This window comes from Balearica regulorum, chromosome 7 (genome assembly GCF_011004875.1).
Source record: "Balearica regulorum gibbericeps isolate bBalReg1 chromosome 7, bBalReg1.pri, whole genome shotgun sequence".
Taxonomy (NCBI): domain Eukaryota; kingdom Metazoa; phylum Chordata; class Aves; order Gruiformes; family Gruidae; genus Balearica; species Balearica regulorum.
The window spans coordinates 404,320-422,306 of NC_046190.1; the positions used below are offsets into that span (position 1 = coordinate 404,320).

General features: G+C 49.9%; 1 protein-coding gene across 3 annotated transcripts in view; it reads right to left on the reverse strand.

The window, feature by feature from the left end:
• Nucleotides 1–15,841, reverse strand: part of INPP5A (inositol polyphosphate-5-phosphatase A) — a 255,586-nt gene extending 239,745 nt beyond the window's left edge. The window contains exon 1 of one of the 3 annotated variants that reach the window (XM_075757562.1): nucleotides 15,648–15,841. Coding sequence is in view for 2 of the 3 variants with exons in the window: in XM_075757561.1 (XP_075613676.1) it covers nucleotides 14,321–14,395 (75 nt within the window). In the remaining variant the exon portion in view is untranslated. Of the gene's footprint in view, nucleotides 1–14,320; nucleotides 14,978–15,647 lie in introns of those variants that run through there. The other 2 variants (XM_075757561.1, XM_075757560.1) reach the window with 2 other exon arrangements.
• Nucleotides 15,842–17,987: the final 2,146 nt, after the last annotated feature.

Genomic DNA, 17,987 nt, shown 5'->3' on the forward strand with positions numbered 1-17,987 from the left:
CTGGTGAAGGATGTATTTTGCACACACTCACTTCAGTTAGACGTTAATGGCATTGATAGCCTATAAGAACAAGTAGATCCACGCAGCGTCAGTTCCTTTCCCACTTTTTCTTTAATGTAATTTAAGGTCTTTGCTAAGTAAAAGGTGCACAGTGGTCATAAACCACAAACACTTTACTATTTAGTAAGGCTAGCTGAAGGGAAAAGGCTTTGCTTCCTTTTTGGTAAAAATTGCTGTCCCACAAGACAAATGAGAATTGGCTTCACGGTCTTGCAAGCAGCCAAGCCTGAATAAGGTCTGCCCTTGCAGCCCAGAAAAACAACATTGCCAGTTCATGAAAACAAACTTGCTTTAGCAGAGGATTTTTGGGTCACATCCAGTTCTCTGAAGTGAGCGGGTTGGTCCTATCATAACTGTTCCACCCAGTTCTTGACTCCTTCATGTGCCTGGCAACATCTGAAGTTAAAAATAAATTTAAAAAAAAAATTAGAAATAGTTCTTCCATTTCTTCCTCCTAATTAAAAGTGTGATAGGAATTCTAGACCAACACTTTCACTTTGAACAGCTGTTTTAAAAAAAAAAACATAACAAAACCCATTTTGAATGGTGAGGTCAGAGACATAAACAGCCAATGCTTTTGTCAAAGGGAACCTTCTTTGTGCAAATCTGCTGCAACAATAGATCCAACGACAGCTGCCCAACGTTACACATAAAGCTCTTCACAGCCCAGTTAGTCCAAGAACAGCAGTAATTCTGTCCCTAAGTAAACAAGAATTCTGAAGTAATTAAAATATAGCTAATGCTGACTGATGTTACTTAATGAATACAGAACTCCCTCAAGTTATTTTTTAACAATTTCTTTAAATGTTTGGTTGACATGTAAATAAACACTGCCGAAGAGTTCAGCATACATTTCTGAGATGTTCCTATGGGAAAACTAGTTTTGCTTTTCCCATTGGGATTGGTAAAACCTTTAAAATTAGAGTTTGCCACACCAGGAAAACAAAAAAACTTTCAAAATAAGCTCCCGTGGGATCACTTAAAAGGCTTTAACGAAAGAATTCAGAACTGCGTCCTGCTCAAAGCCTGCCTGCCACTCACTGTTCACCTATGGCACTGCTAGGAGTGCTAACGGCATGGCATGTAGTTGCTCCAAAGAACCCATCCATTAATATGTAGTGACTTGCCAATACATTCAAGGGCAATAAAAAAAAATAAATCTCTTTTCAAGAATGCAATGGAAACTGGAAAACTAAGAGAGAACAAGTAGAGACAGCTCTACTTCATGCACGGTACAACAAACGAGTTTTGGATATGGCGTGTTCCCATGGTACTTAATGCCTGCGATCAGCCACTCCTTCTGCGGTGTGCTAGTGAAGCCTTTGAATAAGATCTGAACTTTCTGGAGAAAGATGACATTACTTAACATCCTGTAAACAGCCTTTGCAAGCTTCATCAAAGCACACACAGAAACGGAGCATCTTTCCCTGCTTTTACTTACTCTTGTAAGTAAAGATAGAATTTTTCTTTTAAAGTCTATCTAAAGAGCTACCTTTGTCATTCATTTGAGCTTGCACAAGCACAGGAACCTCTCGCTAAGGAGGATCTCATATAGCTTGTATTAACTAAGCCTTTGTTTAGCCAGGAACTTCTCCAGAAATAAAAGGTGGTGCATGCCCGTGCAAGCTGTGTTCAAGTCAGTACACGGTGCTTCTCTGCCCTCCTCAGACTGAAGAGGAAGGACTGAACCATCACCCTGGTCTCGCCCACAAGCCACGCTGACCAGTTACCTCGACAGAGCTCACCACTCAACTCGGGCACGCAGCCTTTCAGGAGGGAAACATCACACAGCCTGCTCCAGCCGAGGAGCTACTCTCACCTGCCTGCATACCACCACAGCTGCCCACCTTACCATCTTCAACTTCATAACCTTCAGAGCATCCTTCTAAAAGTAAAGTAGAACTGTCACTTCCAGTTCTGTGAGTGGGAACCAGGACACCGCGTCCGCAGCCTGTCACAAGCACAGGAATGGCTTCGGTGGCAGTTTGAGGTATGGTCGGTCTGGGGGATCTGGTGCCCAGGTCATGCAGGATGCTTGTGGCCAAACGCAAACTGAACCCTGGTTTCCACAGCCTGGACCAGCACTTTCACCACCGAACCACCCTTCCTCCTGATAATGACTGGAAAACACCTTTTGCCCTGAAGCAGTTAATTTTTATCCAGGTTGTTCCGAGGGACAGAGTCCTGGGCAGCTGCTGCACTGCTGCTCTACCATGCAGGCACACAGTCCCTCTTTGAACTGTGTCAGTTACCGGCGTCCCCATACAGCAATCTGCAGCCATGAATTCTGCAACCCAACGATTTATCAGTTCCAAATTTGTGCTTATTTCAACACCACGTATTTTGTGTTGCAAAGAAAAACACTCAAACAACCTCATTTCAGTGCCATTCAGTGTACTTTACTCCTACATCCCTGAAAAGAGAAGTGCACAGCTTCCGTATGTGCACCAACAAACCACTACAAATTAACATTTTTTTAGTTCTGGTTCTCTGAAGATTGAGCAAACACAGGTTCTTCCAAGTGACTGAATGCTGTGCTGCTAGCACTTCTGGAGTGGTCTATGAATGGCAAGCAGTAGACAGGCTTTGAAAACAGTAGGCAATTCCAGATTCTTTTTTTAAACTCTTTACAAACAGGCTCCCACAGGATGGCTGAGGTCTCCTGTTAGGTTCTGCAGGGAAGGAGAACACCAAACAACCCCCTCTGCTGCCATGCAGTGCTCCCTACTCAGGTAGACGTCCCTTCTCTGCTCGCCTCGCTGCCGCGTCCCTCCCTGACCAACGCCAGGCCTGTCTCCATCCTCCCCAGAGAGGGGAGCGACGCCAGCCTCCTGCCCCAAGCCTTTCGCCTCTTGATGCCTCGCCAGGGACGGGCCCCATGGATCCCACAGGCCATGGCCTGTCTCCAGGACCCAGACCCCTCTGCAGGTCACAGTCACGCGACCGATGGGGCTGAGGCATCGCAGGCCTCAGGAGCGGCCAGGGGACGCGACAGCTGAAGCCTGTCCTGGCTCCCGAGGGCTGGGGTGGGAGAGGGCAAGCAAGACCAGGCCCAGAGGCAGCATGCCCGGGCACTTGCCCCGGCCAGGTGTCCCAGATGCCCAGAGTCAGGCAGGGAGCTCATTTCACGGCGAGGCGCAGCATCCCCCAAACACAGTAACAGAGAACTGGCCTGCTCGCTGTGGCCTCAAGCGTGGATATGAGAAGTGGGCAAATACAAAACCATACATTTGCCTTAGAAATGAGAGCACGCACGTGCAAGAGATCAGGGCTTCTCTTTGTTGTGCAACGCCTCTGTCCTAAAGCTGGGGTTAACCAGAGACCTCAGGCGGACTGCCGGCCTCTCCCTCGTGCCCAGCCTCGGTACGAGCCCCAGCCCCACCAGGCACCACAGGCAAAAGGGAGATCTGTGCGTTTCGCCATATCCTCGCCTTGCTGCTCCTTCTCAATCACTTTTCTTCAGCTTATGGGTTTTTTTTCTATCCCCCACTACAATCTCATGTCATATTAAGGCCTCTCCTTAGAATAGTTTCTGACTGCAAACTCTATTAGAAAAGAAATTGAGAGGAAACCAAGGAGACTGACAAGGTAGGGACAGCAGGGCATTTAAAAGCATCTGTTTGGCAAGGGACATAGGCAGGACAGCTTGTCATTGATTTGGGAAAAGGTGCAAGAAAAAGACAAGATGATGGGATTACAGCGTTGGTGGACATGGGAAGAGCCACAGATGTCATCTACCTGGACTTGTGCATAGCATTTGACACTGTCCCGCACGACATCCTTGTCTCTAAAGTGGAAAGACATGGATTCGATGGATGGACCACTCGGTTGATAAGGAAGTGGCTGGACGGTCACTCTCAAAGAGTTGTGGTCAATGGCTCAAAGTCCAAGCGGGGACCAGTGACGAGTGGCGTTCCTCAGGGGTGGATACTAGGCACTGTTTAACATCTTTGTCGGCAATATGGACGGCGGGATTGAGCGCACCCTCAGCAAGTTTGCTGACAACACCAAGCTGTGTGGTGGGTCGACACACTGGAGGGAAGGGATGCCGTCCAGAGGGACCTGGACAGGCTGGAGAGGTGGGCACGTGCAAACCACATGAAGTTCAACAAGGCCAAGTGCAAGGTCCTGCACGTGGGTCGGCATAATCCCAAGCACGACTATAGGCTGGGCGAGGAATGGATTGAAAGCAGCCCTGAGGAGAAGGACTTGGGGGTGTTGCTGGACAAGAAGCTCAACAGGAGCTGGTAGTGTGCACTTGCAGCCCAGAAAGCCAACCGTGTCCTGGGCTGCATCCCCAGCAGCGTGACCAGCAGGTCGAGGGAGGGGATTCTGCCCCTCTGCTCCGCTCTGGTGAGACCCCCCTGCAGTGCTGCGTCCAGCTCGGGGGTCCCCAGGACAAGAAGGGCATGGAGCTGTTGGAGCCAGACCAGAGGAGGCCACGGAGATGATGCGAGGGCTGGAGCACCTCTGCTATGGAGACAGGCTGAGAGAGTTGGGCTTGTTCAGCCTGGAGAAGAGAAGGCTGCGGGGAGACCTTAGAGCCCCTTCCAGTCCCTACAGGGGCTCCAGGAAAGCTGGAGAGGGACTGTTTGTCAGGGAGTGTAGTGGCAGGACAAGGGGTAAATGGGTTTAAGCTGAAGGAGGGTCGATTTAGATTAGATGTTAGAAATTCCTCCCTGTGAGGGTGCTGAGGCCCTGGCACAGGTTGCCCAGAGAAGCTGTGGCTGCCCCTGGCTCCCTGGCAGCGTTCAAGGCCAGGTTGGATGAGGCTTTGGGCAACCTGGGCTAGTAGAGGGTGTCCCTGCCCATGGCAGGGGGGTTGGAACTAGATGATCTTTGAGGTCCCTTCCAACCCAAATCATTCTATGATTCTAGTTTTACCAAGGACAACCCAAAACCCGAAGTGAAAATCCTTCCAGTCACAAACCACAACTTGAATTTCAAGTTCTTCCTGCTGCAACTTCACATTTGTGATGGCATCCTCGGCTGTCAGCATCACCTCAAATTACAGCACACAGGTCTTAAGCTGAGCTCAAGTCTGGTAAATATCTAGGTATCAGTAACAGTCAGACCACGTAAAAGCTGTTTGAACTGGCATGTAAGCTACCTATACCATGAGAGAAAACTTTCAGTGTTGTCATTTTGGGTTTTTTTAATTACTTTTCCTAGCTTTAGTTTTCTGCTTTCAAGGATATTATCTGTTTAAGCTGACTGACTCATGAAATCAAGTGCTTAACAACTTGAAGACATTAATGAAAACAATCTTAATTATATCCAACTTCAAAATATGATCCATCTAAAAGCAATGATGACCTTTTTTTTGCTGTCAGTAAATGCTTAGATTTTAATATCTTTTCCAATAACATATCAGAAATGAAAGTGATGAAATAATACATTTACATTATTTAAAAAATGCACAAACAATGAAAATGGTGCTAAAAGAATGTGGTGAAAAACTATGATACACCATTGCAAAAAAGGTAGTAAAAGAAACAATTTACTTTTAATACTCACTCTTCCCCAGTCTGATGATTACTGTGCTTAACCTGACCTTTTCCACAATATGAAATAACGTATTTCCCTGGAACTCTCATCAGGGGAAGACTCCTTGCCATTTCAGTAATAAAGATACAAAAAGGATGCTAAATGACTCTGTGATAGGCTGTTCAAGCAGTCGCCAAAGGCAGAAAGTCTTTTTTTTCTGTGACCACTTCTATTGTCTACCAAGAGAGTAGAAAAAAATGGTTAGAAAATATTGAATAAAGTATTAGACTGCGCTAATGTAGATACATGCCGCTAACTTCCACGTACTAAAAGCACACGACTGGCGTGCAGTCAGACCTGCTTGCCGCCTTCCTTTTTTTCCAAAGTAAGGTAAGAGTATGGGGCAGAGGACAAGGCAAAGCTACAACCAAAGCAGCTTGTCCTCTGTGGTGTGGGGAGAGGAGACAATACCCAGGGTGCACACTTAAAGCCAGTCTGTTGTCCAAGGTAGTTTGGTAGTGTGATTTCCTCTTCTCCCACAGATGCCAAAGAATGAATGATGTGTTGGTGTACCCTGGTAGCGAAGAAACTTTGAGTTTAACATCTTCGACAGAGAGCAAGACACTAGGTTGCATTAAAGGCAGCACAACAACATTTTGAAGCCCAAGATAAAGCTCCACGTGGAACAGTTTTGTAACACAAAGGGAGTTACATCACTGGAGGTACCTTGTCCTGGCTCTGCCTTTAACGTGCTCCTTACCCGGCGCACCCCCAGGCCCCGAGGACGTGCATTAATAAATCAGATCCCTCTCATACGCATTCAATCCCGGGCGCAGCTCCACAGCTCCCGCTTCAAGGGGCCACGAACAATGTGTTAAGGGCAACCACCTTGCCTTCTTGATGGCTTTCAAGGCACACGCAAAACTGCAAATGAAAAGGCTACTTTTCTCAGTGGCATCCTCACTTTAAATAATAAATGAGGAATAAGGGGAGAGCTTTCAGGATGAGGCAAGTATACACAGTACAAGAAAGGGAAAGAAAACATTTGAGATGAAAAGAGGAAATACATTTGCAGGGGGTGGAAGATATAAACAGTATGATGAAATAAGTAACAGAAAAGGGGAAAAGATAAGTAGTAAGTAAACAACAGATCAGTCTTTTAGAAAAATCATGAAATCTGAGGGCTTGGCTGGAATTCTATGTGCAACTCCCTTTGAAGTCAAATTCTGTGGTAAGAAAACTTATTATGAGAATTTTGGAACAGCAACAAAAGGTTTAAAAATTGACCCTTGTTAGAGTGCTCGTACAAGCTAATAAACTAACAGATTCACATGTAAAGCATTCTTCCTACTCTCATTGCATAATTTCATATTCAAATATTTTTGGGAATTAAATCCTCTTAAACCATCACACTGATACACTGGGAATTTGTAGAAACCCAGCAAGTTATAAAATGCTAGCTCCATCTGCTATAAACCCAGAAAACTAGAATTATATAACGCACTTTGCCACTATTACTTCCTCATGTAAACATGTGCTCTTGCTGTTAATGATAACATTTAATCAAAAGGAGAGGAAAGATGGTCTACAAGACAATGTTCTGAGTTTCCTGCTTAAGGGAGGCTATACGCTGAACAAGCACCTAATTAAAACTCTCTTGCTCAGAGAATTGTAAAAATATCTGCTAAAAAGAAAATTTGTTATTATTTGTTAGAGAAAAAGAAGTCATTTTTTAAGCATACAACTCCGTCTTAGAGGAAAAACCCACCCTCTGTGTTGCTGGTACTATTACTGCTCCAGTCTTCTTCAGCAAATTAGAAAAGAGCTTTTAAATTTTACACATATGTGGATGCACAATAATGTGTCACTGCTTTACTGCACGACTCCTTTCGGTCTTGATCCTCATTTATACTTAAAAGTGGAATTTGCTCTGCAACTCACTTTCGGGTGTCACTGCTTACTGTCCCTTACGGGGCTGCAAGCAATGGGCTGGTCGTGAGCAGGGCCCGTGCAGTCACCACACAAGCCCGCAGGGGAAGCGCCCCTGGACCACAGCACAAAGCTGGGCACGCGGATGCTCCTGCCCGAGCGCGCGCATCGGCAATGAAGAACCCCACCGGCACACACTGTTGTGCCTAAGCTACAGGTGCTAGGAGCTGAATTACTTGGGAAGCTGACACCTAGGAAGCTATAAATCAGCACAAGTATTTAGATCTTCAAGCAGGCTGTGAAGGATTTAAGAAAGACCTTGTTAAAACCACACGCCTGTGAGTGCATCACTCTGACCACACACGCCTGACACTATCACCTACCTAAAGACTAAAGGAAGAAAGAGCTATGAACTGGTACAATCCTCTCCCAGCTATCCTACATTTTTTTCAAAAGCACGAGCATCAACAGCTGCAAGTTATCCCTGCACACCTGGAAAAAGCACTTCAGTAACAAAGCCCAGCACGGGCATTACTGCTGGTGCAGCTCCATTGTACCACCGAAGTCAGTGCAGCTGCCCATGCACGTGTCCCCGAGCTCATCCCCAGTCGCAGAAGAAAAAGAGAACAAGAGGTAGTGAAGGAGTTTCAAACCAAAACATCTTTTCACGGCTGCAGATTAAGAGCTATACACAACACGAGGGCTATTCAGGAGCCAGACACGATCACGTTGGGCCACCGCTCAGCTTTGTTCAGTTGCACATCTGGGCCAACAGCTGTATCCTGCTGGTAACATGTTACCAACATTTTCAGTCTCAAGATACAACAGATCCCTCAATATTTTTTTTTTTTTCCCCCCCAAAACGCACAAGTACTGCAAAGGGTAACAGTTTTCTCCTCCTCATCAAAATTTTCACATAGCTGAAGAAGTTTTAGGTAGTACCAAATTCTGGTCTACCTCAAAATTTCATCTTCTGCAAAGGCAGTTTAGAATTGAGTAAAACAAGAAACAGTCTCCTAAAAAACAGCAGAAGCATGAATACAGCAGAATCTGTAAGAAAAACGTTCATTTGAAATTCTGCCACAGAAAACCCAACAAACAGAAGGTGCAACACCGTTTAAGAAATTACCGGTGCCACTCATGCAACAAAAAATTAAAATCAGAAAGACGACACCAAAATAACCAGAAAATAGAAAGTGAGGAGTGCAGAAATAGATAAAGATAAATCAGAGATTACTTATTTTTAGGGTTTCCGTAATAGAGAACACTGAGAAATACTTTCTCATTGGCCTTCTACATTATTGCTCAAGAGTATGTATTCCTAAAATGGAAGTCCTCAGTTATGAGATTGCAATTTTACAGCATCACAGAAAGGAAGGCGATAAACAAGCCAGGTTTCAGGGCAGTGCCCTCAGGAGCTAGCCAGAGCTCCTGAGCACATGCTTGGCCCCAGGAAGCCACCCAGGAGGGCTTTCAGGTCTGCCAGACCAACTCCTCCACAGCCACTGCAACACGCTAGTCTTTGCATTTATTTAGAAATCAAAACTTAATTAATACATTTTCCATCCTACCACATATGAAATATTCCACAAAATTCAAATAATTCTTCGTGGGGGGGAAAAAGAAACAGAAAAAAACCTGCCAAACCACAAATCCAAAAAACCCCTTATCACCTAATACCAGATATCTAATATCAAAATAAAACTACACCCACTGTTTCAGGATCAGAAAATTAAGATCAAGTATGATAAAGACATCTATACTGTGATCACCACCCATCACAAGAGAAGGCTGTTTTTAAAAATAATCAGAAGTATTTCTACTTCAAATACGTTGACAGACATCAACTTTTAACAGATGTAAAGGATATTCCAAGTTCATGCTCAGAATTAAAGCAATAAGCATACTCATAGTAATAATAATACTACCACAAACAGGTCTTGGAACAATAAATCCCACCTCTGCCCTCTTCACGTACTGTATGAGAAATCATAGAATCTTAAGGCTGGAAAAGACCTCTAAGATCATCAAGTCCAACCGTCAACCCAACACCACCATGTCTACTAGACCACGTCCCGAAGTGCCATGTCTACATGTTTTTTGAACACCTCCAGGGATGGTGACTCCATCACCTCTCTGGGCAACCTGTTCCAATGCCTGACCACTCTTTCAGAGAAGAATTTTTCCCTAATATCTAATCTAAATCTCCCCTGGTGCAACTTGAGGCCATTTCCTCTTGTTCTTTTGCTGGTTACTTGGGAGAAGAGACCGACACCCCCCCCCCCCCCCGGCTACACCCTCCTGTCAGGGAGTTGTAGAGAGCCATCGGGTCTCCGCTCAGCCTCCTCTTCTCCAGGCTCAACACCCCCAGGTCCCTCAGCCGCTCCTCATAAGACTTGTGCTCCAGAAAGGGAGACTTTCACCCAGATGTTGAGTAGGTCAAGGCCACTGGGAACATGAAAGCTTACTGCCCCATCTCGCCACTGCCACGTGAAGGCTAGTACCTTGTACAGTCCCAGAAAATACAGGTGGGACAGTAAAGCTGTTAGTCATTTAAAGATCCCGAGTATCAGTACCCGAGCACTGCACAGCAATTCCCTAACCTACTTTCTCCCCTCCTTTTTTAAACTAATAAAATTACGTGTTCTGTTTAGCCTCTACCTTTCTTGTCATCATTACACTTCTCTTCCGGCCTAAGCACATCCTGAGAATTTAAGAACTGCATCAACCTCCCATTAGAGAAGAGCTATGTACGTTCAGCAGCACGAAGACAGCAGGAACTGTTTCCAAAAGCACCTACCTGACTTAGGCTCACGTATCTCAATTTCAAAGGGAACTGCAACAAATGAACTATTTTCCAACCCAAGCAGAAACGTTGGAACTTGTATGGCTAAGTCTGCTGAGTACATTGGAAATCTTTACCCTGAAGATCTGCACCCAGAGGTTTAAACAACACGGATTGTTAAAGTCACCCAAACCTGAAACAGAGTACGACACAATTTTCAAGTGTGAGCACTAAGGTGTTTTTTTCAATATTTGTGACTGCACCCAGCAAACAGTAACAAAACTTCTGAGACAACAACAAAAATTGAATCGCAAAGATCTCCATCTGCTTCCATCCAGCAGAAACAACCAAAGCCCATCGGCTGCATGGACAGCGGAACTCGCGGGAAGGGACGTTTCTCCAGTCCACGCAGTCCCACGGCCTCTCCGAGACACCTGCCAGGTGCAGGAGGGCTGCCGCCTGCGTTGGCTGCAGACAGGTTTGGGTACCTGCCCGAACCGAGGCCAGACATGCCTCCCGCCACCCCTGCCGTGCCTCTGCTCGCGTGCCAGTGACACGCTGCAGGGGCCGAGCGATCCTGCCGCAAAATCCAAACGTCTCCTCTGCTGACATACTCTCCCTTGACACGACCTCGTCAAAACCCTCCTGAGCAGAGTCCTGCAGAAGTTGCTGGGATCGCTTGTGAGCCGGGGGCGCCCTCGGAGGAGTTTTCCACGGGGGCTCGAGGCCTTCCGTTGCAGATGTCAGTACAACTCTGTGCCGGTCACCCACACGCAGCCCTCGGGAGGATGAGCTCACGGTCGGACAGCTCTCACGAGCCCCAACGTCAGCTGCTCACACCTTTTGTCCCAAGGAAAACCAAACAGCATTATGCCATTTAAAAGCAATTGAAGAGAATGAAAAGGATACAGACAGGGGAAAAAAAAAGATGGCATGTTAAAGTAATTAAAATCCTATACAGTAAAAGCAGCGAAGCGCCAGGCAGATTGACTTGGGGCCACTACAGCGGCAGGCTCATTGAAAGGTAAGTGTGAAATTTTGCCAGTGCAGACAGAGGAAGCAAAGAAAGCAAGGAAACTGGGGAGGGAGAGGCTCGCATCACGGAACAGTTCAGGCTGGCAGGGACCTTTAAACATCATCTAGTCCAACCCCCCCTGCCACAGGCAAGGGCATCAGAGGAGGGGAAAAAAAGAGAAAGTCGCCCACAGGTAACCTGAACTCCATCTTCTGTTGTTAGCAAGAGTATACTGTGATAAAAAACAGGAAATGTTTATACAGCGAGACAAACATTAAATGCTTAAGTAAACATGAATGTACCAAAAATCATATGCATTCATATTCATGAGATGCACGTGTTCATGAAACTCTGAAGAGTACTTGTAGATCTAATACTGCATTACCATTTTTAATGAAGCAGTAAAACTACTCGAGGAATGAAACAAACCCAGCACAGTCCCTCTTCGCTGTTAACATGTTTATTCATGAGCTCCCAGGTCAGCACTGCAACAGGTTATTAGTGGATGTGGATGGCTGGCAGAGGCAAACCAGTATGTTATCATAACTTGCTTCTGGCAACTGGAGAGAAGGAAAAAAAAAGCGAGAAAAAAAAAAAAGCCATTTTCTCCTCTTTGCAAAAGTATAGTCAGGTCAGCAATACCAGTGATCTAGGAGAGACTATCCCACCCAGATGAACCTTGTCTACCAAAGATATTTTAAATTATTCTTCTATAAAATACTGGTCTCAACTAAAGAGCATTTGCTCATACAGCATGTGCCAGCCAAGTAAACAGTACTCATACAAAACACATCTAAAGTGCAAATCATGCTGTTGCCATGCAGTAACATTCAGGCTACTTGAAACAAATCGCAGAAAGGTTCATTGCAGAGCCAATACACGAGGGGAAAAACGGACTAAAGGAGCTGGAAATGGCTTTCCAGCCCAGCTTAGGCGAAGTCTATCAAACCACGAGTCCTTGTTCATAACTGAAATCACTTCAGGTCACCAGCAGAGAACTTTCTCCTCAACTGAATAGGAAGAGCCCAACAAGCAGAAATAGTCACTGACAGCTCCAACACGTGACTCGGAGGCTAAGTCCACAAACCAAGCTAATGTCATCTTTATTGTACCTGAATTGCACCAGCATTACTCCCAAAACCTGGCTGGGCAGTCACCGGTCCCAACTCCAACAGCAACAAACCAGAAGCGTAATCACGAAAGCTCAGACCAGTCTTTCCATTCCCCACCCTGCAGTGGAACATATCCAAATAAGTCCGGTTTTGTTGCTGTAGAAAACGAATTTTTCGTCGCAAGAGAGTTGCTTGCTAGAGCGGAAGCGTTCCCCTCTTTGGTCACACCGAACGATAAACAACAAATATACTTCACCTTCTCACGGAATGCCAGCAAGTCTCAAATACTACCTAGGAACAACCAGGAAATCACTTAGTCTGACAGCACAGGATTTCTCCAGTGACAGCGCTCCGAAGCGCTGCTTTCATCGCTCTCAGCCGAAAGGGCAGGAGAGCACTGTGAACCACAGCGCTTGCCACGGGAGGCAGCGGGCTCAGGTCAGAGAGCAGGCTAAGGTCAGGCGGAGGTACCATCTTTGGGCTCTAGCAATGGAACAGGAACACACAGCGGTAATTATCTGCAGAAGCCCTGCTGAACACCACACAGCTTTACTCATGAGTACATACTGCACAAGCCTAAGGCCGCAACTGTGAAAATTATTACGAAATTAGTATTTTCACCGTGTTCATATAACATGAACTGACACATTTAAGCCTAAAAATAATTGCGGTGATAATTTGTCGAAGTTCACTAACCTTGGTGAAAACATGAATTGCATCCTTTGACAACACACGTATCAATCAAAACGTGTATTTTAGGTCAGCATTCAAGATGATGAAAAAACAAAGCCAGCTTTGAAGATAGGGGGAGCACAAAAAACAAACCCAAAACACACAGCTGCTTACTGTAGTGCAACTTAGCAACTTCTGCATAGGGCTGGCACACGAAGCAAAACCAGTCCTAACCGACACAGCAAGAGCAACACGCAGCCCAAGTTCGGACCCAACTCTCTGCTAGATGCACGCTGCTTTACGAACTGCAAACCCCGCTTACGGTACGCGGCATGCCAGCATTACTCAGTCCCACAAGTGCTTTTGTCTCCAGCTTCAACAGGACCAGACTTCAGCCAGGGCGCAGCCTAGCAGGTTTAGAATCCCGGCTGCTATTCCAGAGACTTGTAAAAACCTGTCTTAATTCGTACAAATTTACAAGCAAGCCGCCTTCTCTTTGCTTAACTGCTAGCAGTACCAACTGTTGCACTCGCCTTATTTGCGGCGATGAGAAGCATTCCAAATGTTTCTCTGAACACACTACGCTGAACAGAAATTCAGCGGTGTTTTCACGTCGCAGCGTGCAGAGCCTGAGGAGGACGGCCCGGGGCTCAGCCCAGCCGCAGCGCCCCGGGGCAGAGCCTGCTCCCCCCGGAACGGGGCACCCCGCGTTCCCACTCTCCCGACCTTTCAGACCCTGCACAACCACAGCTGAGGGATCCCAACCGTCGGGGACGACGTTACACCACACGGCACGACCGAAAACGATAACAATAATGAAGAAAAGGCACGCTTGCGACGCAAGGCACTCCCCGAGAGGGTGTTTCGCCGCCGGCCGCGTATCCCAGCGCCTTGCGCCGGGCTCCCAGAGCCGGCAGAGCACACACACACCCCCCGCCCCATACCCACCCCCGGCAAACGCGGGGCGCACCGGCAGTCCGCCGGCAGACGGACGGGGCGGCTGCCGGGACCCCCCCCCCCTCCACACCTCCGCGGCGGGCAGCGCTGCCCGGCACCTGAGGCCGGCCGGGACCAGAGCGGGCGGGACGGGGCGGCAGCCGCGGGCAGGGGGGCGGCGCGGCGGCGCTAGGACCGGCGCGGGGCGGCGGCCCGGGAGGCGGCGCGGCGGCCGCTGCCCGCGGAGACCCCAGGGCCCCCCCGTTGTTCCCCCCCCCCTCCCCCGTCCCCCCCCGGCGGGGCGCGCGCGGCCGCGGTACTTACGTCGTCAAAGAGGGACCCGACGTTGGCCGTCACCAGGAGCACCCCGGCGCCGGCCGCGGCCCCCTTCACCGCCATGGCGCCGGCGGCGGGCGGGCGGAAGCGCGGAGCGCGGCCGGCAGCGGCGGCGCTGCGGGGAGCCCGGGGGCGGGCGCGGGGCGCTGCGGGGAGCGGGGCGCCTGGCCCGCCCCGTCGGCGCGGGCGGGCGAGCGGAGGTCGCGGGCGGCGGCGAGTCCTCCCGGCGCGGGCAGCCCGCGGACATCCGCGCCGCGGCGGGCCGGCCGCCCTGCGGCTGCTGCGGGGCCGCGGCGCTCAGCGCTCGCCCGCCGCCGCCGTCGCGCTGCTGCCGGGACGGCTCCCGCCGGCGGAGGCTGGCGCCGGGCCGCGGCGCATGGCAGGTCGGCGGGACGGGACGAGGCGGCACAGGCTGGTCTCGGCGCTTCCCCGGCTGGGCTGGGCGGGCGCTGCGCGCACCGCGCTCCTACCGCCGCCGCTCCCGGCTCTGGCGGCGCGGCGGGCGGGCCGGGCTAGGGCTCTGCGCCCGCGACGTCACAGCGGCCCCGCGCGGCTCTTAAAGGGGCAACGCCAACCCTCGGGAGCAGCCCCGCGGGAAGCAGCCGGCGGCGCTGTCCCGCGGCCCGGCCCGCCGCCGAGCTCTGCTCGCTGCCGCCCGTCTCCGCGGAGAGGGCCGGGCCGGGCCGGGCCGGGCCGGGCAGGGCGGCCCCGCCGCAGCTCCCCGAGCACCGCCCGCAGCGCGGGGCTGGGCGGGGCCGGCGGCTGCGCTCACCTGTGCGGGGCTGCCGGCGCGGGCGGGGCGGGGGCTCGTCTGTGCCCGGGCGCTGCCTCCCGCGGGGACCCGGCCCCGCTGCCCTTCGGCCCGGAGCGGCGGCTGCCCGGGGCGGGGGCGGGGGCGGGGGCGGGGGCGGGGGGGGGGCCCGCAGCGGTGCGGCCGCCTGGCGGGAGCGGGCCCTGGGTCTGCCGGCCGCGCCGGGTCTCCCCCGGGGTCTCCCCTGGAAGCGGAGGAGGCGGCGGCGCAGCGGGAGGGCAGCGCGGCTGCTGGCTCCGGTGAGGCGGGGCGCCGTGCCTCAGCAGCCGGGCCGAAGGTGCCTCACCGGGGAGCCGGGGGCACGTGCACCTCCGAGCGCTCCGCGCGGCGAATTTCCCGGTCCTGCTGCGCGTGCCTGAGTGGTTTTGGCAAGCGCGTATCGGCGCCTCCGGGGCGGAAAACCCGCAGCACTGCAATAAGGCTCCGTCAGAACGGACGGGAGATAAGATAGCTGTTAGTAATGCCGGACAAACTGCTGTTTGCCCCGGCGGTATCTAAACTTACGGAGGAGTAGGCTGAGATGGTCCATACAGAGCCTGGGAGCGTGCCAAAGTACTCTTCAGCTTACAAAAATACCCTTTGTCAAAGGGATCTTTTCAGTAACTTTGCTTAAGAAACCGGAGAAACGATAAATCAGTCTTTGCTAGGCTGCGCAAAATAGCTGGCTCCTGAGATTATCTATATTTCATGGCTGATTAGTAATAGGAACAAAATGTGCGGAAGCTCGTGTTACAAGGCTTGCAGAGGTCTTACCGAGTTTCAGTGCTGGGGAAGCCGTTGTCGAAAGAGCGCGTAACTGACACGGTCAGGGAGTCACTGCGCAGAGCAGGGCAAATAGGAAACCCAAACTAGATTCAGGAGCAACCACGCAAATACGCAAAACTAGGGGAAAGCGAAGCGTGCAGGCAGATCCGGGGGTACCGTGCCAGAAAGCATGATGGTGAAGAATGTCCAACGGGTGACACACGCTGTAGAAAACGTGACAAGGGCAGTCACCAAGGACTGAGACATCCGTCACACTGAGTAGGAAGACATCACACTGAACAAGAAGGCTCGGCCGGAGAAACATGTGTGCCCCTGTCAGAGAAATAAAAAGATTGTTACTGCTCCTCAGCAGAACGTTATTTCTCCTAGGCTCTTGGCCGTGTCTCCCTGGGGAGAGGTGTCTGACGGCAGCAAATAATCACGTACGGCTCCAAACACAAGGCAAAGAAAACGTCTCTCTCAAATGGGCCTTCAGGTGTGCTTTACACAAAAGTTACTTTATTTTGCATCGTAGTTGACAAAGCGTGCTTATGGTCAGTTAACAAGTCTCTCCCAAACCAGCTTGTCTGCTCATGCTTGCAGCGAATGAGATTTCACGTGGGACAGAAAAATAGTCGCGCACCTCTTCGGCAAGGTTCAGTTACCAGAACTATCTCAGGGATGTCTTCCTGGTGCCTTACAATTATGCTCCCTCCACCTGCAGTCAGGAAAGCAGATGGAGCTCGCTCCGTTCCGTGTAATTGCCATGGGTAGCGGTACGCAGAGACCAGCAGCCAGACCTTCGGGTCAAGTCGGTTCCTCCCACGCGCGCTGCAGCCGCGCAGGATCCACCGAATGCCGTGGCGTGCTCACCGCACAGTCACCGCAACGCAGCGCGACCAGAGCAGTGCCTCCAGGTGCTGCCATCACACACCTGCGGTACGAGAGAGAAACCGGGAACGGTGCTTGGGCCGGGGCAGACCCTGCCTCGCGGGGTGCCCAGTGCGTTACAGGAGGGTGGTCCAGAAATGGGGGCGAGGGGAGGGAGTGGAGTCACTGAAGTCACGGATCCAAGGGGCCTGATACCCACTGACAAGCCAGGGCAACTAGAAATACGCACAGGATGAAATGGCTTGAAGCTATGAAAACAGCGACTGACCGCAGCGGATGTCCATGTCTGAAAAGCCACTCCTTGATAAAGGAAAAGCAAAACTACTCTCAGTATTCAGTAGCAAAAATAAATACTGCAAGTACTACTGACCCGGGGAAGCATCGACTTCACCGTCCTGTGGTGCTATTCACCACATCACAGCGGTGTATTACATCTACAGACACAGACCGGTGGATGAGCAGGTCAACTAACTGCAAGAAGAGGTGGTCATTTCCAGAGACACTGAGCTTGATGAGCCCTGTAAAGTCTCTTCTTTGTGGCAAACCTTCTCAAGTAGGGATGTAAGTGGAATGACAAAAGCTCTGCTAGATCATGACTGCTGGCCTTCTTTGTTAGATGGTACAAATTAAATATACAATTAAATAAAAAGTTGAAATTGTGGAAGTCTGCCTCATACGTGGGACACTTGCTGACCCCCAGTGAGCTGTGATACACAGATAAATGCAGTGCAGAATATGCCAATGCCAAGAGATACTCAGTGCTACTCTGGACAATTTCTTCTAAGCTTTTGTGCAACTCCTGAGACAGCTATTGCGTAAAGACTCTGTGATCCCACCTGGATGCAGCCATCAGAGGTATCAAAGATGAGTTGATCAAACATACCATCCTGATATATCTTGACATGTTCACACACGAGAAAAAAGAAAATAAGAGAGAGTGAGAGAGAGAAAGAGGAAAAAAACATTCGATGCTGTGTTTTTGGCACACAAGTCTTATAAATTTCAGCTCACAGTGATTACATCAAAGTCAGGGTATGCTGGAGGAAGCTGTGTCAAATTACACCCAGCTGGAAAGGGATCCCGAGCCATATGGCATCCAGGTGAAAAGTTTGGCAGTGCTCAGGAACGGGAAACTAGAATAGGAAGTGGCTGCAGACCACAAGAAGTTACTTGTACAGAACCCAGGCAGCAATCGCCACGCTGCAATGT